We start from the raw sequence: 27,334 nt of genomic DNA, 5'->3' as shown, positions 1-27,334 counted from the left end.
TGGATGAAATTGTTTCAGTGAGGTGGCATTGTCTTGGTAGTTTGGTAGGGATGGGATTAGGGAGGTGTGGATGAGGTCAGTGGGGCCAGTGTTGTGTGACTGGCTCCAAGGGACTCAGGTAAGTACCATTCAGCCCCAGAGCCCCATGTTGCATCCTTAACCCAGCCAGCTTTTGAAGTCCTGAGAGCCACTCAGTGAAAGAACAGGCAATTTAATACCATGTTATCCCATGCTTGGAAAACTGGTAGCAAAAACCCATCTGATAAAGGGACCTTCTTCACACAAGAGTGCTGGCAGCTCACACACATGCAGTTCAGAACCAGACTAAGGGCTGCTTAGAGTAGTGATTCTCCAGCTATAGCTTGCATCAGAACCCCTGGAGGGCTTGTTGAAACACAGATTTTTGGGATGCACCCCCTCCTCTGACATTTCTGATTTTGTAGGTCTGGAATAGGTCCTGAGAATGTGCGTTTCTAACAAGTTCCCAGATGATTTTGCGGCTGCTGGTCTGAAGATCACATTTTGAAAACCACTATTTAGAGTTAACTTCTAAAGGGGCTTCATTTCCTCACCAACACTGGAAGAATGGAGAAACCTTTTCCCCAATTCCTCCTTTGAGATTTGTAGAGCTGTGTTAGGACCGAAAGTCTTTTCTGAAACCAAAGGTGTGTAGGTATGGCTGAGGCACATTACAGCACCCAGGGAAAGAAAAATCTGACCCCATTGACTTTTAGGGCCCATCTGCTTAATTCTGGCCCGTCCTCTACATGTCCAATGCCTGCCACTTTTTTTGGAAATTATTTTTATTTTTTAAATTCACAAATAATAATTATATATACTTATGGCATACAACATATTTTTATATATGTACATATTGTGAAATGACTAAATTAAGGTAATTAACATCTATTACTGCACATTTTTTTGTGGTGGAACACTCACACTGCTCTCAGCAATTTTCAAGTATACGTTATATTGCTATTAACTATAATTGATATATTGTACAATTGATTTTCTGAACTTATTCCACCTAACTAAACCTTTGTATCATTTGACCAACATCTCCCCAGTCCCTCCCTCCCCCAGCCCTTGATAACCATCATTCTACTCTCTGCTTCTGAGTTTGACTTTTTAAGACTCTACATATCAGTGAGATCATGTGGTATTTGTCTTTCTGGGGCAAGGCCTGATATTTTACAAGCTTGACTTTTGTGTTTGGTACTCATTAAATAGTTTATATGCACAACTCCCCACCCCCACTGGTCCTCAAAGTCAGTCTCACAGGTGTAATATTTTTTCAGGCAGTAGGGTGAGGGGGAAAGCAGTAATGTTTATTGGGCATCTTCTATGGACCAGGCCTTTTAAGCAATATCAATTGACCTCACCTAATCTTTACAGCAGCTCTGTGAAGTCTGCATTATGCTTGGAGGAACCTGAGGTTCGGAGAGATTTAGGGACTCAGCCAAGGTGAGGAACTTGGTGGTCATGGTGTAGGGGTTGACAGTCCCTCCTGCCTGCTGCAGAATGTCCCAAAGCAGCCTTCTAACAGTGATACAACATCTCTCCTTCAATTCTGAAGATCCTGGAATGGTGATGGGATGTAGACAAGTTAGAAGACCAACACCTATTGAGCACCTACTCATTTAAATAAACGTTATATTGATAAATGCTGTCAATGTATAACATTTAAATCTGTCAGCCAGGCATTTATAACTGTTTTCAGATGAAAAATGAAGGTTCAAGGACATTGATCACGTTGCTCGGGGTATATCTGTACTCTGAGCCTTCTCCTCGGGTTGGTCTAGGTGGATATCTTCTCCTGACCAAAAACTGATAGGAATCAAATATTTTCACGGTCAAAGCAGCTTCTGCTTTTCTACCAAGACTCTTCCAAAACTTCTGGGGATGGATAACAATGTTTTCTGGTTCTACTTCACCCTGAGCACAAGGGAACCTGGTCCTTGAATGAACCTGCACTCAAAAAATCAAACTAAACACCGGATAGTTTAGATTGGCATAAATGCAAATCAGAGTGTTGGGCTTTGCTTGTATTTGCTGACATGCTATAGTCCCAGAGTCAAGGTGCCAGGGTCCTGGGAGCAACAAACGCATTCCCATTGATTTATTGTTGAAAAACCCTGTGATCAGCCTACCCAAAGGCCCTGCCCCACCCTGCCTTGCCTCACCTACATACGTTCAGTTTGTAATTCTGTTTCCTTTTGCTGCATAATATCTGCTTCAGTTTACCTTTTTCATGGGAGACTCTGGCTTGGAAATCTCCAAAATGCATACTTTATCTGTGTTGTGGATTTGTTTAATATCTCCTCAAGACTCACTTGCTGAATTCCTAACCCTCAGTTTCTCACAGTGTGACTGTATTTGGAGGTAGGGGCTTTAAAGAGGTGATTAAAATGAAGACATTAGGGTGGGTCCTAATCCAATATGACTGATGTCCTTGTAAGAAGAGTAGATTTAGGACACAGACAAAAGGAAGGCCATGGAAGACAGAGTGAGATATGACCATCTGCAGCCAAGGAGAGAGGCCTCAGAAGAAACCAACCCTGCTGACATCTTGGTCTCCAACTTCTAGCCTCTAGAACTGTGAGAAAATAAATGTCTGCTGCTTGAGCCATCTGGTCTGTGCTACTTTGTTAAGGCATCCCTAGAAAACTGATATAATCAGTTTGACAAATGCATCCCAAGTCATTAGTAACCAGTGGGCGTACTTTGTGTAGCCACAAGAAGAGTTTAACTAAGGGCCAGGCTCACGTAAAAAGAAAGCAAGGATTTATAAATAAATGCCTGTGTCATTCATTTATTCAACAAGCATTGCTTAAAATCTAAGACATTCCAGGCCTGTGAATGCCAAAATGAGTGGAATTCCAAACACAGGGAGCTCACAATGGACATTTTAAGAAGCCCAGAAAATCCCCTGGACTCAGGCTATCTGCCTCCCCCACTAGCTTGAGGCTGGGGCCCGGGTCCCTCCCTTTTGTGGAAGTACTACCTTCCTCAGGCCTCCACTTCAGAAAGCAAACACCCAGGACAGGGAGCCCATCAAGCTCCATCCTCAGCTTCCATGCATTCCTCAGTTTACCTGATTGACACACTTGAGAGGGAAAGTCCAGGCAAAACTCAAGAGGCATATGATGGGGGGAAAATAGCTTTCTTTAAAAAAAATGGGGAGGAGGACAGACAGGAAAAGTAGCAGGAATCAGGGAGACCAAAGTTCTTAAAACAATATTCAAGGATTACAAACCACACTGACACCCGGAATCTACTTGAGACAGACTCACATCAGACATCAATCACATGGCTTCTGATTCTTAGTCTGCCTTTTTCTGGATGTGACTGAGTGGACTTCCCTTCTGCAGCTCCAGTAGGTACAGATGGCTGCATCACAATGGCTTCAAATGCATAAGTTAACAGCAAACTAATGGTTTTCTTCCAGCTAGCCTATAATTACACATATACACATTTATCCTCCTGGGAAAAATTTACAACTGGCTGGTTTCCCTTCAACACCACAGGACGAGACTAAAGGGAGGTGAGTAAGAGTCCAGCCATAGTGAATCTACAGCAAAAGGTAGGACTCAGGCAAAATATGCATGGCAAAAGACAGCCACGGTCACCAGGATGATGCCATTGACGTTCACCACTGTCCTCCACAAAGGCTTCTCAGAGGTGTCCGTCATCTTCATCTTCATGGCTTTCTCCTCTTCCTCAGTCATCTTGGGTGCACCCTGCTGCTCCAGCCCACAAAATAGGTCATAGGCTCTCCTGAAGATTCCTTTTTTCTTCTCAGGAACTTGTGTTTCTGGGCAAAGGCATAGAAGAATTATTGGACACAGAAGCAGGACGGACTAGAAAAGTTTTCAGGGGAGAAGCCACAACATGAAGCATCTGCTATTCTGCAGAAATTTCCCAAAAATGAGAAATTTCCCCAAATTTCCCCCATATTTTCTTGTTTTAAGGAATGAAAACGGTAGAAAATGTTCCAACAAACTTAATGACAAAACGATCTTACTATCTGCATCCTTAGGATCAGCTAGCCTAAGTTTTATCTCTATCAGGCCCAATGCAAATTCATTTTGATTTGGAACAGTCAGATCAAATAATAGTTTATAATAAAGGCACATTAAGAATAGGCTGGGGAATTGTGCCATAGGAAGGAAAACTCAACTCTGAAACACAAAATCTCATATCTGTTCACTACATCACCAGAAAGCAGTCTGGCTGGCATGATTCAGGAGTGCTTTGGTTACATCTGTCCATTCTAAGGCTTCACAACAGACCCAGCCAGGTGGTAAGAATTGGTCTGAACAGCTCCTGATGCGGTGCAGCAATGAGCAATACTTCCCAGGCTTAGGATCTAATGTCACATATCAACACTGCTTAATCAAACTGTCCACACCTGGCCCTGATGCTCAAATTGAATACCCACCAAGGGAACTGATTCCCTCCTCTGAGCCCAGGTGTGGCCCTGGAGGTAGACAAACCTGGTTTCAAATGCCCACTCTGCCACTCAATAGATAAGAGAACAAGCCCACTGTGTTTTCAGCACCACGGTCACAGACCCTGCAAAGCACTTTCCCATTTTTACAAGTCATTGAATTTTATCTTTATTTTTTAAGAGACAGAGTCTTGCTCTGTTGCCCAGGCTGGAGCGCAGTGGGGTAATCATAGCTCACTGCAGCCATGAACTCCTGGGCTCAAATGATCCCCCACACCTCGGTCTCCTTAGTAGCTAAGCTTGGACTATAAGTGCATGCCACCATATCCAGTTAAATTTTTTTTTTGTAGAGTATCTCAGTATGTTGCCCAGGCTGGTCTTGAACTCCTGGACTCAAGTAATCCTCCCACCTCGGCCTCCCAAAGTGTTGGGATTACAGATGTAGGTCACCATGGCCAGCATCACAGAATTTTAGCTTTAAAACATCACAGAATTTTAGAACTGGAAAGAATCTCAGTGACCAAGTTCACACATGAGTCAGAATTGGGGCCAAAACCTGGCTTTATGGTCTTGTTAATTCACCTCCCTTATCTTCAGGTATCAGAAGAATTGGATAAATAATACCTTCTTCATTGTACTAATGAAGAATTTAATGATTTAATGAGAGAGCCTCTAGCTCTTATTGGGGTAGAGCCTCTCTTATTGTGGTAGAGCCTCTCTTATTGTGGTAGAGCCTCTACCACAATGAGACCTTTTGACACTCAAAATACTCCTAATCCATGTCCCTTGACACAGTAGATGTCAAAAAGTGTAGGTCTCTTTCCAGTCTCTCTTTCGTCTCACACACTCACATCTCTCCCCTTTGACTCACTACACCAAAATAGCAGAGTGGGGAAGAAGGAGTAATAAGCTAGGATCACTGACGACCTCAAGTGAGAAATACATGGCTTTCTGGGTCAATAAAAAGTTGAATGGCCAGCTGGGCACGGTGGCTCGTGCCTGTAATCCCAACACTTTGGGAGGCCAAGGTGGGCAGATCACGAGCTCAGGAGATCGAGACTATCCTGGCTAACATGGTGAAACTCCGTCTCTACTAAAAATACAAAAAAATTAGCAGGGCATGGTGGCGGGTGCCTGTAGTCCCAGCTACTCGGGAGGCTGAGGCAGGAGAATGGCGTGAACCCGGGAGGTGGAGCTTGCAGTGAGCTGATATTGTGCCACTGCACTCCAGCCTGGGTGACAGAGTGAGACTTTGTCTCAAAAAAAAAAAAAAAAAATTGAATGGCCTTAGGAAATTCTCTGTATCACATTCTTCTGTTCTGGAAAGAAAGGAAAATTGGAAGAATTGTACTTGCATTATCTGCCTTAAGAGGATGATGCATTGCTGAAATGAATCACTAAAGTGTTTATAATTAAAACATGTTATAATCATATCATTATCGATGATGGTGGTGGTGGTGGTGGTGGCGGTGGTGGTGAGGATGATGATACTGGGACAATGATGCACCTGCAAAGCTTCCTTGTGTTGCTGTTTCTCAGAGAATGGTGAATGTGACATTCATGGTCTGTAAAATCCCTCAAGATAGCTTAGTTTATTGTGCTTTAATAGGGTAGGATGTTCAGTCTGATTTCACCCTAAGTTCATGAAGACACAACAGAATTTGAGTGCTGCCATGAACCTCAGAGGTCACCAAGTCAAATCTCTAGCCAGTATGGAAGTTCCCGCTACAGAATTCTTGACAGATGTACACATACTGCTCATCCCTGTCCAGACCAACTCAATTAGAAAACTCTTCCTTCAAAGCAATCATGATGATGGTAAATATAGCTAATTCTTACAGCAGAGCATAAGAGGCATGGGTTTTCATTTAGAATACTTTTATGTGACAAATCTGAGCTTTAGAACAATGGAATCACTTTCCCAGAGTATTAGGAAGAGAACTGATGATGATTAAATCCCAGTTCTTCCTGATTCCAAATCTCACAGTCTATCTCTGCACTATCTTGCCTCCTTACTCTGAGTTAAAATTGGATGAATTCTTTTCACCCACCAGTGTTGTCTGCCTTCTGGCATAAAAATAATCTTTTCTTCCACAATAAGACCTTTTGACACTCAAAATACTCCTAACCCATGTCCCTTTAAAATCTATGATATTCTTACACAGTGTGGAGACATTTTTGGAGGTAGGAGAAGTAGAGGGCATGTTGCTGCCTGCCTGCCCCAGGGAAGCAGGAAGGGGCTGTTTTCAGCACCATGGCCAGCTGCTGTGGCTCCAGGCTCCCTCCAGTATTTGCAGTCACAAGTTTTAGAATTGAAAGGTCCTCAGAGATCAAGAGCAGATTGTAACAAAGCTGAGACCTTAGGCATAGCTTCTCCCTCCCTAAGCCTCAATTTACATGTCTATAAAATGAGGTGATAAGACCAAATGATCTCTAGGGCTCTTTCCCCAGTTAGGATTCTATGATGTTCCTGATGGCCAGATTGAGAAACTGTTCTGAGCTACACCTGTGCTCTCCTTCAGATGGAGTGATATGAGGCCTCCAGCTCAGCACCAGGTAAAGCACATATGACCTTGAGCCCCCATAGCTCTGCACACCACACACCTCTACAACCATCCTCCACGTGTGCACGTTTCCCACATAGAGAGGAAAAGTTGCAATACTGAAGTAGAAGAAAGTATTAACTTACAGGATAAGTCTCTGGGCACTGACTAAGCGTTATTTCATTCGTCTTCCAGAGAAATTTGATTTTCTACATTTGATATTGTAAGCCGGTACGACATAAGATCCCAAGGGCTTCTATCCCCTCATCTTGATGTCACTAGAACTGGCCATAGCTTTGGTTCCATCTGCTCTCAGTTCACAGGCTATGTCAGAAGAGCTCCAACTCTTCTCTTATCCCCGGCCATTCCTCAAATCAAGGCAGGGTGGCAGATTTGAATAGACATTTCTCAAAATATGATATATAAATGGCAAATAGGCACATAAAAAGGTGCTCAACATCATCAATCATAGAAATGCAAATCAAAACTACAATGATATATCATCTCATCACAGTTAAAATGGCTTATATCCAAAAGACAGGCAATAACAAATGCTGGTGAGGATGTACACTGTTGGTGGGAACGAAAGGTAGTATGACCAGTATGGAGAACAGTTTGGAGGTTCCTCAAAAAACTAAAAAGACAGCTACCATATGATTCAGCAATCCCACTGCTGGGTGTATGCCCAAAAGAAAGGAAATTAGTATATTGAAGAGATATCTGCACTCCCATGTTTGTTGCTGCACTGTTTACAATGGCTAAGATTTGGAAGCAACCTAAGTGTCCATAAACAGATGAATGGATAAAGAAAATGGGTACATATACACAATGGAGTACTATTCAGCCATAAAGAAAGAATGAGACCCTGTCATTTGCAACAACATGGATGGAACTGTAGATCATTATGCTAAGTGAAATAAGCCAGTCACAGTAAGACAAACATCTCATGTTCTCACTTATTTGTGAGATCTAAAAATCAAAACAATTGAACTCATGGACATAGAAAGTAGAAAGATGGTTACCAGAGGCTGGGAAGGGTAGTGAGGGTCTGGGGATGGAGTAGGGATGGTTAATGGGTACAATAAAAAAATAGAAAGAATGACTAACCTACTATTTGATAGCACAACAGGGTGACTATAGTCAATGAAAATTTAACTGTACATTTTAAAATTAAGAGTGCAAGGCCGGGTGTGGTGGCTTATGCCTGTAATCCCAGTACTTCGGGAGGCCAAGGTGGGCAGATCACCTAAGGTCAGAAGTTTGAGACCAGGCTGACCAACATGAAGAAACCCCATCTCTACTAAAAACATACAAAATTAGCCGGGCGTGGTGGCGCATGCCTGTATTCCCAGCTACTCAGGAGGCTGAGGCAGGAGAATCGCTTGAACCCAGGAGGTGGAGGTTGTAGGGAGCCGAGATTGCGCCATTGCACTCCAGCCTAGGCAACAAGAGTGAAAGTCGGTCTCAAAAAAAAAAAAAAAAAAAAATTAAGAGTGCAACTGGATTGTTTGCAACTCAAAGGATAAATGCTTGAGGGGGTGGATACCCCATTCTCCATGATGTGCTTGCTTGCAGGCATGATTGCATGCCTGCATCAGAACATCTCATGTACCTCATAAATGTATACACCTACTACGTACTCACAAAAATTTTTTTAATATGAGGGGTGAGGGAGCTTGAATGATTCTGTACCCTTTCCTCCCCTTGAACTCAGAGTTAACTTCCCCAAACCCACTTATCCATCTCATCCCCACCCTGTGCCTCACTGCCCTGGAGGGGAGACATCTGAGCTCTGATAAAATTATTTAGGGAAGAGCTGCAGTAAAGTTGTCTTGTTGTTGTAGGAGTAACTTTTATGGTTTAGGATCTGCTCTGGGTCATAAATCACCTATTTCAATGGTCTCCTTAGGGCCTTCTTGGATGTTCTCCTCTTCCGCATCCAGGTCAATACGCTCCTCTTTGCTGTTGCGCAGGCTCCAACACAGACGGTAGAGCTGCAGAGAAGGCAGAACAGGTCAACAGAAAGTTCCAAATAGCATCTTGGGACAAGAAGTTGGGGGGGGCAAAGAGATATGCATCAAGGAAGAGAAGGGAATGTGGCGTCTCAGTACCAAGAAGAACATACACAACGATTCTCATCCATAACATTATCTCTAAAAACATTAGTAACTTAGATGAAAGTAATATACATGTATATACTAGCCTCTACGATATATGCATATTCAGAGCCAAAAGACTGCCTCATATGGAAATGTTTGTTGAATGAACTCTTTTACGTGTGTGTGTGATAAATAATTTGTTCCTTTTAGCACTGGCAGTAGGAAGCAACAAGACAGCCATTTGTCCAGGTTAGGAGTGTAAGTTCAGATTTTTGCACTATGTCACATTATGTGGATAAGAAACTAGAATCATGAGCCATAATAGAATATGGTAGAACTGAAGGCACAGTTTCTATTGACATAGTCAAGAGCATGAACCAAAAACTTGATCTAGAGCATGAACTCGGTCTAGGGCATGAACTAGAAATGTGTTTGGGTTGTGATACTTTCAAAGACTTGAGACATGAGGAAGCAGTTGATACAACACAAAGAAAGCCTGTGACAGGTCCAGCCGATAGATGTGATTCAGTTCTGCTGCTATAAAAGCAGTCTTTGTTTGACATTAGGTTTGTCACAGCTCTTAAAAATTTGGCAATGAAGTTGAAGGTCTCTTAGGGATTCCATAGTCTGTGCATGCATGAGTAAAGTAAAGGATTAACAAAATCCTTCTGTTTTCTAGGAATAAATATGACCTTGGGTTAACTTTCTGGCTCTGTTCCCTTGGAAACCTGGAAATCTGTGTTGGGTTACCAGACTACTAATAAAAATGGCTCATAATTGGTCATCTTTATCTAAATTGGGAGAGCTATGAATGAATTCTAAACCAATGGGGGCATCTAGAGTTAAAGAAGAGTAATTGCAACTTTTGAAGTCTTGGATCAATTAGACTTTGATATTGTTAGAAATGTTTTACATCTTATGGTCAATTTTTGGTGGACTAATTTGGAAAAAAAAAATCAAGAGGCAAACTATATTTTGGGTTTCCCTGAGTAGACTGATTTTTGTAACTAGATATGTGCTTTGCTGGGACCTTTGAAAGCTTTGACCATGGGACTGTCAAAAGAAATACCAGTTTCTATTTGGAACATAGGCTTCTAAGCCAGGTAGCCCTGTACCACCCATGTGATCTTGCACACCTGAGCTGTCACTTGGGGAGCAGGTTTCAGAGAATAAGCCCTGGAATAAAGGGTGGACAACTGTGAGGACTCTGACTAAAGACATGGGCTTGATATCAGCCTGCTGGCACACCATGTTTCCTGGCATGTATCCTTCCACGTGAAACCAATGGCAAGTCATGTGAATGTGAATGTAAGACGTATAATTTTGCTGAGGCTGACCAAGAATGTTGTGGCATGTCAACATCACTAATCATCAGAGAAATGCAAATCAAACTATAATGAGATATCATCTCACCCCATTTAAAATGGCTTTTATCAAAAAGGCAATAATGAATGCTGGTGAGGATGGGGAGAAAGGGGAATCCTCAAACACTGTTGGTGAGAATGTAAATTAGCACAGCCACAGTGAAGAACACTATGGAAGTTCCTCAAAAAACTAAAAATAGAGCCACCATATGATCCAGCAATTCTAATACTGGATATATATCCAAAAGAAAGTAAACCAGTATATCAAAGAGATACCTGTACTCCTATATTTACTGCAGCACAATTCACAATAGCCAATATATGGAATCAATCTAAGTGTCCATTGACAAATGAATGGATAAAGAAAATATTGTACAAATATACAGTAGAGTATTATTCCACCATAAAAAGAATGAGATCCTGTATTTGCAACAACATAGATGGAACTGGAGGCCATTATGTTAAGTAAAATAAGCCAGGCATAGAAAGACAAATTTCTCATGTTCTCACCATATATAGGAGCTAAAAGTTTTAAAAACCAAACTCATGGAGATAGAGAGTAGATTGATGGTTACCAGAGGCCAGGAAGGGTAGCAGGGAATGGAGGACAGAATGGAGATGGTTAATGGGTGCAAAAATACAATTAGAATGAATTAAGATCTAGTAGTTGGTAGCACAATAGGGTAGCTATACTTAATTTATTATATACATATAATTTAAAGACAGAGTCTCACTATGTTGTCAGGGTGGTCCCAAACTCCTGGACTCAGGCGATCCTTCCACCTTGGCCTCCCAAAGTGCTGGGATTACAGGCATGAGCCACCATAATCTGTATTTTAAAATAACTAAGAGTGGAATTGGAATGTTCCTAACACAAAGAAATGATAAATGATTGAGGCAATGGACACCCCAATTACCCTGATTTGATCATTTTATATTGTATGCCTGTATCAAAACATTACATGTACCCCATAATTATATACAACTATTATGTACCCATAATAATTAAAAATTTAAAAAATTAAAGAAAATTACAGTGTGAACATGAAACAAGGACAGATCCCCTAAATGGATACTCACATGCACATCCGGAATGGGTTTGGTGAGGAGGGAGATGACCACGATGGTGATGACAGAAATGGTGAAGAGGATAATGGCAAAGTACAAGTAGTGCACCCCACAGATAATTGTGGGACAGTTGCTGGGCTCCATGCAGCTCCCGGTTCCATAAGCAAACTCAGTAATCATACGTGAAATCCCAATCAGAAATCCTAGGATCAGTCCCCAAAAGGCTCCCTGTGAAAGAAAACCCTGGGTTAACTCATGCTGAACACACAAAACAGATGGCCTTTCTAACATTCTTTGGAGGGGCATAGGCAGAGGCAAAGGAACAGAGGTAGGAGAAGTGGTAGCTCCAGGCTGTCTGAACCCAGAACACTGAAGTTCAGAATATGGCTAGGAGTGCTATGCACTCAGACAGACACACTCAGTGTGTCTGTCTATCATGTTTCAGCAACATGATTTCACCTCGATCATTAAACAAGGAGCCATAATATAATGGGATAAAGTGTCTAATAACTGGAATAGAATGTCAACCTACAGGCTTGATTCCAAAAATTCCCTTTAACTTGAAAAATAATTTGAGCCTCTCCACCTGCAGCTACTGTCAACACCAATCTCCAGATTTAGGCATATTCAGATGAAAAGTAATTACTTGTGAGGTAATTTGTATTTCACAAAGACATGGGAAAAGAAATTGGGTCTTTGGAAGACGAAGGAGAAAGAAACTTTTCCATCAAAATATAAATAACACTTTTTTAGCCCTCTTTGTAGTTTATTTTATGAACCATTTTTAGTTTGAGAACATAAAATTATACTGTGTTTTTACATTAAATTTTGGGTCTGCATATTAGAATATGGAAGACTTTAAGAAACCAGAAACATGAGGGGATGATTTTTCAGGGTTTTTTTTTACTCCTTCCTCCCCTCCTTTTTTTCCTTTCCCTTAGGTAAGTCCTCACCTAAAGGACTAGGTTTGAGTCTGGCAGGCCAGTGACAAAATAGAATGTGCTCTTAGAAGGGTGGCCCAAAAGAGCTTTCACAGTTTTATCAGGTGCTGGTCAGCCCCTTTGCTAGCCATTGGTATCCCTACACTTTCTATTCCAAATTATCAGCTATCCCCCACACATGGCATGGCATGTGTTTTTGTCTCCAGGTCTTTGCACAGCTCATTCTGTCTGGGAGAATACAGGCTCTTCTCTTCCTGGTAACCTCATTCTAGTTTAAATAATACAAGCTACACAGGGTGGGTGCACCCTTTCTTGCTGTGGCCACAGCACTGTGGACACAGATCCAGGCCAGCACCAACCACACTGCCATGGAATCACAACAGTTCTCTGTCTCCCAATCTGAACCAGGGGGTTGCCCAGGGAAGGAAGCAGGTTTCATTTACTTTGTGTTGCTAGTGCCTCACCCTATGCTGGCATCTGGAAGTGACTTCTAGATGAAGAAATAAGCCTTGGCAACATAGTGAGATTCCTGTCTCAAAAAAAATCAATAAATTTGCCACGAAATAATTTTTTAAAAATTCAAATTTTTTCATAATAAAAACTCAACAAGTTAGGTACAGAAGTAACAAACCTCAAAAACAATAAAGTTTATAAGCTATATATGACAAACTCACAGCTGACATCATACTGAACAGGGAAAAATTGAAAGCCTTTCCTGTAAGATCTGGAAAAAGAAAAGGATACCCTTTCACCACTTTTATTCAACATAGTACTGGAAGTCCTAGACAGCGCAATTAGGCAAGAGAAAAAGGGCATCCAAATTGGAAAAGAAGAAGTCAAATTGGCCTCATTTACATATGATATGATCTCATATTTAGAAAAACCTAAAGATTCCACCAAAGGGGTCACTGTTAATGAAACCCTGACTTACCTTTCCAGCCACATCTTCCATCTTTCACATTCACAAACTCTCCTTGAGCCAGGTGAGATTCCATACAAGTCCTTCACCCTCACTCCTATCCTACTTCTGCCTGAAAGGTCTGGACAGTACTGTTCTCTGACTTGAATGCCATGTCTTCCCTCTCCAACTTCAAATTCTTCTAGCTCCAGCTGGTCCAAGGAGCCTTCCCTGACAGTTTCAGTCCCTGCTAATAAAGCCTTTCCTAAATCCCTTCCTGCTTATATCATGTGCTGTATTGTATCCCTTACTTCTTACGCACTTTGTTTTATGTATAAACTGCTTGTGCACCAGGACTTTGTCTTCACTGGGCCCTGAGAGGTGCTGGCTGGAAAGCCGAGTTCACAGTAGAGCACTGGAGGTACCTCGTGCTAGCACTTTCTCTTGCTCACCTAGGGGCTACAGAATTCCTAGGGAGTGCCATGCAGTCAGGTCAAAATCACCAAGATTATATAGAAAATCTAATCTTGGCTTGTAATCCTAGTACTTTGGGAGGCCGAAGTGGGAGGATCACTTGAGCTCAGGAGTTCAAGACCAGCCTGGGCAACATAGTGAGTCCCCACCTCTATTAAAAAAAAAATAAGAAAATCTAATCTTGGACAGAGGAGACAGAGAGAACGTGGACCCCCCCATACCAACTCCCGAGGAGCTCACTCCAACAGAGAGCCCCATGGTCCCTGGAGGCTTTCCCTACAAACCCTCAGCAGCACATCTGTGTCTGCTCAAGATCTCTGGGAAATAGAATCCCTCCCACAGAGAATATGCAAACCCACATGGAAACTTCTATGCCAGAATGACTTTTCTGGACATGCCCAGATGATACCTACTGGCTCATTGACTCTTTTCCAGAAAATAGCAAGCAGGAAGACAGCCGCAATGGGTGGTCCCAAGTAACTGGTGATGGACTGGATGTAATCGAAGAGTTGCCCACTTTGTGCTGACTGCACAATGGGCACCCAGGCGATGCTGATGCCAATCAGCACCAGGATAAACAACCTGAAATTAAAGCCCCCACAACAAAGTGTCAATAAGTAGCTGTACATGGTATATATATATATATATATATATATATATATATATATATATATTTTTTTTTTTAGATGGAGTCTCGCTCTGTCACCCAGGCTGGAGTGCAGTGGCGCATCTCCACTCACTGCAAGTTCTGCCTCCTGGATTCATGCCATTCTCCTGCCCCAGCCTCCTGAGTAGCTGGGACTACAGGCGCCCGCCACCACGCCCGGCTAATTTTTTGTATTTTTTTAGTAGAGACGGTTTCACTATGTTAGCCAGGATGGTCTCGATCTCCTGATCTCTTGATCCGCCCACCTCAGCCTCCCAAAGTGCTGGGATTACAGGCGTGAGCCACCGTGCCCGGCCCTCTACATGAGTATATATTGCTATGTATTATACATATGCATACATACATATACACACTACCACCACCACCACTACCAGCAGCAAATATGACCACAGCAAGAAAAAATAATTTAAAAATGTATGCTTGAAGCTTTTTTTGCCTATAGGAAAGTCATTCATGCCTATGAATTAGTGAAACACACTTGACTTTCAATAGTAGCCTAGGCCCACTCACCACCATAAGAGAATCTCATTTTGAGAGGCAATAGAGTATGGGAACAAGGTATGAATTTTGGAGTCTGATAGTCCTGGATTCAAATTCTTAATATTTCTGTGTGACATAGGAGACATTTCTTAACCTCTCTGAGTCTCAAGTTCTTCATCTGTAAACTGGGAATAGGACTGACGTTGCAAGGTGGGAATAAGAATTAGTGATAGTAGTAGTGATACAAACACAGTCATGCACTGAGAGAATATTCTGTGGGAGTCACATGACATACACACCAGTGACCTCAATACAAGGCCATATATGATCATGTGTATAATACAAACTAAGATCTACAGCAGTATACTTGAGCAAGAATATTCATGTGTTTTTACAAACATATTTTTTCGTTCTTTTGTGTAAATACACAAGGAGTGATACTGCTGGATTATAGGGTAGATGGACATCCAACTTTATGAGAAACTGCCTGACTGATTTTCAAAGTACCTGTACTGTTTTGCATTGCTAGCAGCTATGCATAAGAATTCTGTTTGACCCACACCCTCACCAACATTTGATATCAATCTTTTAAATTTTAGTCACTCTAGTGTGTATGGTTTTGATCTCCACTTCCCTGATGCCTAGTGATGGCATTGAATACTTTTTTAATGTGCTTTGTTAGTGTTTTGGGTGTTTCTTAATTTGGTTGTTTTATTATTGAGCTGCTTACGTATTCTGGATATAAATCCTTTGTTAGATATATGTTTAACAAATATTTTCTCCCTTTTCATTTGATTAATGGTGTCTTTGATAAACAGAAGTTTTAAATTCTGATAAAAAAAGAATTAGTGATAGTAAAACTAATCTGATAGTTAACTGAGGGTAAAACCTTGCCAATAGCAGGCACTTAATAAATAGTAAAAACTATTATTATTGTTTTCTTCTTCTCCTCCTTCTTCCCTTTTGTCTTCTTCTTCATAATAATGAAGTTATTAATAAAAACACTAGGCAAGATGATTTTATAAAGGAATGGTCTAGATAGGAAGAAACACTACCAGGTATTTCCACCTCTCCTCCTGCTGAGTTTCACTTCAAGTCCTGAAAAGACTGGAGATGTCCTTGCAAGCTCTTCTTACTTGTGCTCTTCATTGAATTAGAAAGATGACTGTGATTCCCTTTCTCACTTACTTGCAACTTAAATTGACCTCCACAAAGCAATGTTTTCACTCACACATTTCTCCCTCTGAATGCCTTTCCACTGTCCCCCTTTTCCATATCCCACCCACCATTATGGACTTAGCCCAGGTTCTCCCTTCCCCAGGAGCCTTTCCCAGCCACTCATGCCACACCCATCACCCCCTTATCTGAGCCCCTGGTTGATCTTACAGTCCCCACAGCAGAGTTTGGAATGGTTTCACATTACTGTGAGCTCATCCAGGACTGAGACAAGCCCCAGGGCAGTAGTTACAGGATGCACAAAAATGTGAGCCCCAACATAGTCTCAGGGCCATGGGATTCATCCCTACACAAGGCAACAAAACGTTTTCTGTAGCATTTTGCATTTGATCCACCTAAATAACTGGAAAAGTCAGTAAGTGCCTTTCTAAGGAAAAATCAATCAAGGTAACAGTGCTACTTTCTATGGCTCAGAGTAAAGATCCTCTGGCACAGTCAGATCTCCTTTGGGTGCCAGGTATCTTGTCAATTGAAAGTAGCCCACCATGTTTGCTTTGCTTCCTTCATTCCAATCTTGAAAATGAGACCTATGAGGTAGCAGCCTATGTCCCTCCTGCACTCACTGGGAAACTTTCCCTTGACTGACATCCCAGGGACTTGGTCCATCTGCCCTAAGGAGGTTGACCTGCATTAGCCCCATAGAAAAACAAGCAAGGCTCCTGTTGATCCTCTGTCCAGAGCATCTGCTCCATGGATAATCATGATAATGAGCACACCTGACCCAGGTGTTGATACTTTAATGCTTTCAGGACCCTATTGCATTTATTAGCCCATTTGACAACAAGAAATGTGTGCAGCGCTTGGTGTTTTAGACTGACTTTACAGAGTATATTCACAAGCACAATTGAACCTTCACAATCGTTCTGCAAAATGTTGCATCAAGGGGTCAAGGCATCAGAGGCATGTGGGCCTCAAAGACGGCCAGTGTGGAGAGCTGCAGTGTGAGGGGCTGAGGACAGTGTGGGGCAGTATAAAGAGCCTTGGACAAGGGCTCAGTTGGCTGCAGATTCCAGTCCTGTCTCTGCCACTGTCCGGACTGTTTGGATTTAGGCAGGATGAGCCTCAACCCAAATGACAGCCTGAGGGGTAAATTAGGTGTCTCTTATGTCCCTTCTAACTCCAGAGGGGCATTGTTCAATGATCTCCAATTTAAAGTTAAATGCCACTGGAGGATCTAGAAAAAATGGCAGATAGGAGGCAGGACTAAATTGTAGCTCCCACTCAGATGGACAGAGCATCATGCAGAGACTAGCATCATGAACTTTTGCTCCAAGAACTGCTGCAGGAATATACCAGGAAAGCCAAGAGGATTCACAGACCCTCTGAAGGAAGCAGATTGCTCCTGCAGGACCCAGGAGACAGCCCAAATACTGTGAGAGCCCAAACTGTGAATGTGGGAAAGGCAGATCATCCGCCCCCAAACACAGACCCTCACTGGGGAACCTGAAGGTCCAGATCACGGGAGAAGTATTTCAACAAATAGCATCTCAATACTAACATTGAATATAAATGGCCTAAATGCTGCACTTAAAAGATACGGAATTGCAGAATGGATAAGAATTTATCAATCAAGTATCTGTTGCCTTCAAGAAACTCACCTAACACATAAGGACTCATATAAACTTAAGGTAAAAGGGTGGAAAAAGACATCCCATGCAAATGGACACCAAAAGTGAGCACAAGTAGCTTTTCTTATATTCTTTAAAGTTTCAAAAGAAACTTTAAAGCAACAGCAGTTAAAAAAGACAAAGAGGAACATTATATAATGATAAAAGGCCTTGTCCAAGGGGAAAATGTCACAACCCTAAATATATATCCACCTAACACTGGACCTCCCAAATGTATAAAACAATTACTACTAGGCCTAAGAAATAAGATAGAAAGCAACACAGTAATAGTGGAGGACTTCAGTACTCCACTGACAGCACTAGACAGGTCATCAAGACAGAAAGTCAACAAAGCAACAAAGGATTTAAACTATACCCTGGAACAAATGGACTTAACAGATATTTACAGCACATTCTACCCATCGACCACAGAATATACATTGTAGTCATCAGTGCATAGAACATTCTCCAAGGTAGACCATAAGATAGGCCACAAAACAAGTCTAAATAAATTTAAGAAAATTGAAATCATATCAAGTACTCTCTCAGACCACAGTGGAATAAAACTGAAAATCAACATCAAAGGGAACCTTCAAAACCATGCAAATACATGGAAATTAAATAACCTGCTCCTGAGTGATCATTGGGTCAACAATGGAATCAAGATGGAAATTTTAAAATTTTTTGAACTGAATGATAATAGTGATACAACCTATCAAAACCTCTCGGATACAGCAAAGGTGGTGCTAAGAGGAAAGTTCATAGCCCTAAATGCCTACATCAAAAAATCTGAAAGAGCACAATAGACAATCTAAGGTCACACCTCAAGGAACTAGAAGAACAAGAACAAACCAAACCCAAGCCCAGCAGAAGAAAGGAAATAACCAAGATCAGGGCAGAACTAAAAGAAAGTGAAACCAAAAAAAAACATACAAAAGATAAATGAAACAAAAAGTTGGTTCATTGAAAAGATAAATAAAATTGATAGACCATTGGCAAGATTAACCAAGAGAAGATGAGAGAAAATCCAAATAAGCACAATTAGAAATGAAACAGAAGATATTACAACTGACACCACAGAAATACAAAAGATAATTCAAGGCTACTATGAACAACTTTATGTGCATAAACCAGAAAACCTAGAGGAGATGGATGAATTCCTGGAGAGATACAACCCTCCTAGCTTAAATCAGGAAGAATTAGATACCCTGAACAGACCATTAGCAAGCAGCAAAGTTGAAATGGTAATTTAAAAATTACCAACCAAAAAAAGTCCAGAACCAGACGGATTCAGAGCTGAATTCTACCAGACATTCAAAGAAGAATTGGTACCGATCCTATTGACACTATTCCACAAGATAGAGAAAAAGGGAATCCTCCCAAAATCATTCTATGAAGCCAGTATCACCCTAATACCAAAAGGACATAACAAAAAAAGACAACTACAGACCAATATCCCTGATGAACATAGATGCAAAAATCCTTAACAAAATACTAGCTAACTGAATCTCACAACATATCAAAAAGATAATCCACCATGATCAAGTGGGTTTCATACCAGGGATGCAGGGATGGTTTAACATATGCAAGTCAATAAGTGTGACACATCACATGAACAGAATTAAAAACAAAAATCACACAATCATCTCAACAGACATAGAAAAAACATTTGACAAAATCCAGCATCCCTTTATGATTAAAATCCTCAGCAAAATCGGCATAAAAGGGACATATCTCAATGTAATAAAAGCCATCTATGACAGACCCACAGCCAATATAATACCAAAAGGGGAAAAGTTGAAAGCATTCCCTCTGAGAACTGGAACAAGACAAGGATGCCCACTCTCACCAGCTTCTATTCAACATAGTACTGGAAGTCCTAGCTAGAGCAATCAGACAAAAGAAAGAAATGAACGGCATCCAAATCAGTAAAGGGGAAGTCAAACTGTCGCTGTTTGCTGATGATACAATCATATACTTAGAAAACCCTAAAGACTCCTCCAAAATGCTCGTAGAACTGATAAATGAATTCAGCAAAGTTTCAGGACACAAAATTAATGTACACAAATCAGTAGCTCTGCTATACATCAACAGTGACCAAGCTGAGAATCAAATCAAGAACTCAACCCCTTTTACAATAGCTGCAAAAAAAAGAAAGAGAGAGAGAGAGAGAGAGGAGAAAAGAAAAGAAAGGAAAAAAGACTTAGGAATATACCTAACCAAGGAGGTGAAAAACCTCTACAAGGAAAACTACAAAACACTGCTAAAAGAAATCGCAGATGACACAAACAAATGGAAACACATCCCATGCTCATGGATGGGTAGAACCAATATTGTGAAAATGACCATACTGCCAAAAACAATCTACAAATTCAATGCAATTCACATCAAAATACCACCATCATTCTTCACAGAACTAGGAAAGACAATACTCACATTCATATGGAAACAAAAAAAGGGCCCACATAGCCAAAGCAAGACTAAGCAAAAAGAACAAATCTGGAGGCATCACATTACCTGACTTCAAACTATACTATAAGGCCAGAGCCACCAAAACAGCATGGTATTGATATAAAAATAGGCACAGAGACTAATGAAACAGAATAAGAGAACCCAGAAATAAACCCAAATACTTAGAGCCAACTAATCTTTGACAAACTAAACAAAAATATAAAGTGGGGAAAGGACACCCTAGTCAACAAATAGTTCTGGGATAATTGGCAAGCCACATGCAGGAGAACAAAACTGGATACTCATCTCTCACCTTATACAAAAATCACCTCGAGATAATTCAAGGACTTAAATCTAAGACATGAAACTATAAAAATTCTAGAAGATAGCGTCAGAAAAACCATCCTAGGCATTGGCTTAGGCAAAGAGTTCACGACCAAGAACCCAAAGGCAAATGCAACAAAAACAAAGATAAATAGGTGGGACTTAACTAAAGAGCTTCTGCACAGCAAAAGGAACAGTCAGCAGAGTAAACAGGCAACCCACACAGTGGGAGAAAATCTTCACAATCTATACTTCCAACAAAGGACTAATATCCAGAATCTACAAAAAATTTCAAACAAATTAGCAAGGAAAAAATAATCACCTTACTCCTTCAAGAATGACTGTAATTTAAAAATTAAAAAAACAATAGATATTGGTGTGAATGTGGTGAAAAGAACACTTTTACACTGTTGGTGGGAATGTAAACTAATACAACCACTGTGGAAAACAGTATGGACATTCCTTAAAGAACTGAAAGTAGAACTACCATTTGATCCAGCAATCCCACTACTGGGTATCTACCCAGAGGAAAAGAAGTCGTTATACAAAAAAGATGTTTGCACATGCAGGTTTATAGCAGCACAATTCATAATTGCAAAAATATGGAACCAGACCAAATGCCCATCAATCAACAAGTGGATAATGAAATTATGGTGTATATATACATATGATGGAATACTACTCAGCCATAAAAAGGAACGAATTAATGGCATTCGCAGCAACTGGATGAAACTGGAGACTATTATTCTAAGTGAAGCAATTCAGGAATGGAAAACCAAACATCATATGTTCTCACTTATAAGTGGGAGCTAAGCTATGAGGTTGCAAAGGCATAAGAATGATACAGTGGACTTTGGGGACTCAGGGGAAATGGGTGGGAGGGGGGTAAGGGATAAAAGATTACAAATTGGGTTCAGTGTATAATGCTCGAGTGATGGGTGTACCAAAATCTCACAAATCACCACTAAAGAGCTTACTCATGTAACCAAATACCACCTGTTTCCCAAACATGAATGGAAATAAAAAATTTAAAAATAATAAAATAAAATAATAAGTAAATAAAGTTAAATGCCACTGAATGGCAAATATAACCAGCCACAGAAATTATTCCCATTCTACCCAGGCATCTGTCAACCTTCCCTAGCTTGAGGGGGTAACACAGATGGAACCTCTCTGATCATTCAAGCTTTTGTGGCTTGGGGGAAGCTGCATTTACCTTCCAGCAATCATGAGCTCTTTCTCAGATGCTCTCTTGCGGACCTTGGTGTAGATGTCCATGGTGAAGAGGGTGCTGGCGCTGTTGAAGATGGAGGTCAGGGAGCTCATGAGGGAGGCCAGCATGACTGACAGCATCAGGCCTCGCAGTCCTGGAAGAGAAGGATTTTTGAGTAGCACATAACAGCACCTTCAGCTCTTTTGTACTTGAAAAATATATGAGGACTCAAGATTTGTTTGCCTTCTGAAACCATGCCATGTTATCCAATTTCTCTCTCCAAAAAGACTAGAAGCTTTAAGAAGTGGTCCTATGGCTTTAAATTTATTAGCCCGTTATAAGCCCACAGCAGCCACAAAGAGCCGGAGACACAACATACTTGAGGTGAATACTTTGCAACTGGACGATGATGATGGTGGTGGTGATGGTGAAGGTGGTGGGGTGTGTGTGTGTGTGTGTGTGTGTGTATGTGTTTCCATCTGAGGGGATTTTTATAAGGTCTCTCACCTGAAATATTTATGATATAACAGAAAGAGATTTAAACTATGATTCAAAAGATGGGGCTCTCAAGAAAGTAAGACATCCACAGATTGGGAGAAAATACGTGCAAATCATATATCTGATAAGGGTCTAATATATAGAACATATAAATAACTCCTAAAATTCAATAATAAAATGACAACCCAATTTAAAATGCCAAAGGATCCGAATAGACACTTCTCCAAAGCTATACAAATAACCAATAATGACATGAAAATATGCTTGACATCAGGGGAATTCAAATCAAAGCCATAGTGGGATAATACTTTGTACCCACTAGGATAGCTATAATAATAAATTTTTAAAAAACAGAAATAACAAGTGTGAGTGGAGATGTGGAGAAATGGGGACCTTCATATATTGCTGGCAGGAATGCAAAATGGTACAGCCACTGCAGAAAATAGTCTGGGTCAGTCAGTTCTTCAGATGGTTAAACATTCAGCTACTGTATTACCCATCAATTCCATTCCTAGGTGGAATTTCATTTCGCTCTACCCAAGAGAAATGAAAACATATGTCTACTCAAAAACTTATACATTAATGTTTGTAATATTATTACTTGTAATACCCAAAAAGGAGGAGCAACACAAATGTCCACCAAATGATAAGTGGATAAACAAAATGCATAAGCAATTGACAAATGGGTAAACATGTGATGGAATATTGTTCATCAATAAAAAGGAATGACATACAAATACATGCTAGGACACAGATGAACCTTGCAAACATTATGTTAAGTAAAAGAAGCAAGTCACAAAAAAACACGTATTATATGATTCTATTTATATGAAATATCCAGAATAGGCAAATCTAGGAACACAGAAAGTATGTTAGTGGTTGCCAAGGACTGGGAGGTTGAGGTGAAATAGGGAGAGACTGCTCATTTCCTTAGCAGGTATAGGATTTCTTTATGGCGTGACACAAATTTTCTAAAATTTATTTCAGCAATGCTTGCAGAACTCTGTGAATATACTTTAAAAACCACTGAATTGCACATTTTAAATGAGGGAATTGTAGGGTAAGTGAATTTAAGCTCAATTAAGTTGTTTGTTTTTTTTTTTTGAAAGACAAGGCTGTATTTCTAACTCTGATCCTAAGCAAGTTACGTCAAGCTCTAGGCCTCATTTCTTGATGTGTTAAACAGGGATACCTTCCCAAATCAGAATACGGAATACTACACCTTCCCAAATAGGAATACAGAACTCTTGTTATTAAAGTTTTCTCAATTATGGCAAGCCTGGTTGGCTATAATCTCTATTATTCTTCCCATACCCAGGAGTGCACAGAGGGACACCTGCTGAGGCTAGAAGGCCAGGCCAAGCTGAGGACCCACTAACAAGAGTTTTACAGTCTCAGGAGTAAAAGTAACCTTAGGATCACCTAGACCTATCATCCATCTGATAGATGAATCCCTTCCACAACATTCCTCTGCCCAACTCTATAGCAACAGGAAATCTCCTACCCTACATGGAACCTGCCCTCAGACAGTTCTGAGTAGGCTGAAATCTACCTCTCTATAGCATCAAATGTAGTCCTCATGGTACCCAACAGAACAGGTCTTACTCCTTATCCATTTTGCCATCTTTCATATATTCAAAGACAACTCATGTTCCTTTGAACTCTCTCTTCTCTATATTCCTATCTAACTGCATTTAGGAGACCCAAGTGTTTAGAACTTCACTTACACCTCCATTATACTTCAGCTTGTTAGATCTGAGTCAGCATTCATGCCTCTTGAGATCTTTTGGGAACACAATTCTGTCATTCCTCTAGGTTTTATATCTTTAAATAATTTACGGTCTCACCTACAGCCTTGCAAGATGAATTATAAAGGCTGCCTATTCTAACTATTTTGTCATTTGTTGGGAGGTTTTTTTAATGGCTCTTTCTGAGTTTGTGTGGCGTAGATCACAAACTATCAGAGATATAGAAGTTAAAAAGATAATTAAGTCCAATTATCTCATTTTTCAGTTGTTAAAGGTCCATTTCAAGGAGTTAGTAGGAAGGGCATTCAGCCCTAGTTCTGCCGTTTGTTCAAGATTACTTTGCCTTGAAACTGGTAAGCTGGGATAGAACTTTCCCCACTGTATGACACTCTTATCAGACCCCATTCATTTAATTACTCAACAAATACTTGCTGAACATAATTTTACAGTGGTCCAGGCAAAAAATAATGGTCTACCAGACTAGGGTAACAAAAGTAAAAATAGAGAGATGTGCATTAGGAGACAAAACAGACACAAGTTGGTGTGGATTGGTGGGAGGATCACCTACTTGCTGAGTGGAGGAGGCTGAATCTGCAAATGGAATGAAAAGGAGCACCCAGAGAGGATGGGGAAAATTTAAAAAGACAAACAGGACAATACAGTATGATGGAATCCAAGAGAAGAGAACAACTCAAGAAGGATGAGTGATCAATAATGCTGAATGCCACTGAGGGGTCCAGTAAGGTGAGGAATGGAAAATATCTATTTAGTCTAGCACAGGGAGGTCATTAAGGAATACGGTAGGTTGGGCACAGTGACTCACATCTGTAATCCCAGCACTTTGGGAGGCTGAGGTGAGTGGATCACCTGAGGTCAGGAGTTTGAGACCAGCCTGGCCAACATTGTGAAACCCCATCTGTACTAAAAATACAAAAAAATTAGCTGGGCGTGGTGGCAGGTGCCTGTAATCCCAGCTACTCCAGAGGCTAAGGCAGGAGAATTGCTTGAACTGGGGAGGTGGAGGTTGCAGTGAGCCGGGATCACACCATTGCACTCCAGCATGGGTGATAAGAGCAAGACTCCATCTCAAAAAAAAAAAAAAAAGGAATGCAGTATTTCCTGGAGCCAGATTACAGCCAAGCGGAGGGACTAGCAACGGCACAGGGAAGCATGGCATTTTGTTCTGCATGCCACACATCTTTCTGTTGTGCACAGTCCACTCCCGCATAATGTTTAGTCCTCACTAGGAGGGTCTGCCCACCTAAAGGAATAACATAAACACTCCACAGAGGCCAGTGCAATCCATGCCAGAACTTTTCTAGAAGAGTCACTGTGCCTCCTGCTAATTGTAACCTTATGAATAAGCAGCCCAGCTCAGTAGGCTAGTTAAGTATTATTCCCATTTTTATATAATTTGAATGCAAATGGTTTGCCCAAAGTCATGCATGAAGTTTGTAGTTTTTTAATTTTTTAAAAGACTCTCCCGAATTCCTCAATTCCAGCCTTGAGCAGCGTTAAGCAGGCCAAATGCCAGACACCATGTTCCTGCCTGGCCCTGGAAAACTCACCTCCCCTCTGTTGGCTTCCATTTCCCCAACTGTAAAATGAAAGAATTTGACTAGTCTCTAAGTTTCTTTTCAGTAATACAATTTTATAGGTTTATTCTAAATTTTTCTAGGTAATAACTTTGAAGTTTTGTTCTCCTGAAACCCCCTAACCTAACCCCCTAGCCAGATTTGTATCCCTTGAGCCAGAATTAGGAGATTTTTCTGAAACATGACTGTAATCCCACAGGTCAACTACAAAACTCTAGCTATTCGGGAGTCACAGCTAAGTACTCACTCAACCTCCTAGGAAAACAGATTCTTTATGGTGACAAGCCGCCTTGAATGCCATCCATCTCCTGTCTCAGACTCCCTCATTCTAGAGCTGAAATCTTGCCTCTCTCCCCATGTGTTTCCTTGGAAGAGCATAAAAGTCAATTCATTCTCCAGGTAAAACCCCTTGGACCTAGTTCAAGCCTTCATTTTAACATCTGTTGGAGGGCTTTTTAAAAATATTTTTTAATTGGCAAGTAAAAGTTGTGTGTATTGAGGGTATACAATATGACATCTTGAAATATCTATACATTAGCTCAATTGAGCTAATTAGCAAATATATGCATTACCTTACATACTTAACATTTTTTGTGGTGAGAACACTTAAAATCTACTCTTGGCAATTTTCAAGTATAAAATACATTGCTATTAACTATAGTCACTATGTTGTACAATAGATCTCTTGAACTTATTCCTCTTAACTGAAATTTTGTATCCATTGACCAACATCTTCCCAGATCCCCACCCCAACCCCTAGTAACCACCGTTCTACTCTCTGCTTCTACAAATTTGACTTTTTAAGGCTCTACATATAAGTGAGAATATGTGGTATTTGTTTGAGTCTAAATTATTTCACTAAACATAATGTTCTCCAGGTTCATTTATGTTGTCATAAATGACATAATTTCCTTCTTTTTGAGGCTGAATAGTATCCCATTGCGTATATACTGTATATTACATTTTCTTTATCCATTCATCCATTCATTCATTGATAGGCATTTATATTGATTCCACATCTTGACTACTGTGAACAATGCTACAGTGAACATGGGAGAGCAGATATCTCTTCAAAACACTGATTTCATTTCCTTTGGCTATATGCCCAGTCATGGGATTGCTAGATCATATGGTAGTTCTATTTTTAATTTTTTGAGGGACCACCATCCAGTTTTCCATAATCGGTGTGCTAATTTACATCCACTGTTGGAGAGCTTTGAAAGACCTTCTGTATAAGTATGGAAAGTCATGTTTTTCTCTAACAAGTTTTCAGATCATCTCCTTTCCAAGCCTGACGGATGGGCAAGTCCCAGAACTCATAGAACCCAACCAAGTCATATGTCTCCTTCCCACTGAGAGAGGACATGTCCACAAACTGAGGACACCCACAATGATGCTTTCCCTTCTAACCCCCTGGCTAAGAAATGGCTTTGCCCAGAAGGTCCACAGGAATCTAGGTGGTGCCTAAACCCAATCAGCCTCCCAAGAAAGACCCTACCAACCTCCCAAGAAAGACTCTCACCATTGGGCATGAGCTCCACCACTAAGGTTGGATAGGCGATGTTGGTACAGCCAACCTTGGTACCGCAATATTTCTCACATTCTGAGGGGACGACACAGGCAATTTTGTCTGGGAAGAGATGGAGAGCCACGTCAGCAAGCAGACATTGGGGAA

General features: G+C 40.8%; 1 protein-coding gene across 2 annotated transcripts in view; it reads right to left on the bottom strand.

The window, feature by feature from the left end:
* Positions 1–785: 785 nt before the first annotated feature.
* SLC5A1 (solute carrier family 5 member 1) overlaps positions 786–27,334 on the bottom strand; it is a 70,549-nt gene continuing 44,000 nt past the window's right edge. For both annotated transcript variants that reach the window (XM_024239879.3, XM_054543363.2), the window contains 6 exons: positions 27,182–27,289; positions 21,822–21,972; positions 14,254–14,422; positions 11,540–11,755; positions 8,885–8,990; positions 786–3,817 (listed from right to left, as the gene is read on the bottom strand). In XM_024239879.3, coding sequence (XP_024095647.1) covers positions 3,594–3,817; positions 8,885–8,990; positions 11,540–11,755; positions 14,254–14,422; positions 21,822–21,972; positions 27,182–27,289 — 974 coding nt within the window. In that variant the 3' untranslated portion in view covers positions 786–3,593. The remainder of the gene's footprint in view (positions 3,818–8,884; positions 8,991–11,539; positions 11,756–14,253; positions 14,423–21,821; positions 21,973–27,181; positions 27,290–27,334) is intronic.

Source organism: Pongo abelii, chromosome 23 (genome assembly GCF_028885655.2).
Source record: "Pongo abelii isolate AG06213 chromosome 23, NHGRI_mPonAbe1-v2.0_pri, whole genome shotgun sequence".
Classification (NCBI taxonomy): domain Eukaryota; kingdom Metazoa; phylum Chordata; class Mammalia; order Primates; family Hominidae; genus Pongo; species Pongo abelii.
The sequence above is the reverse complement of the archived record's forward strand: the minus strand, read 5'-3'. Positions and strand labels throughout refer to the sequence as shown.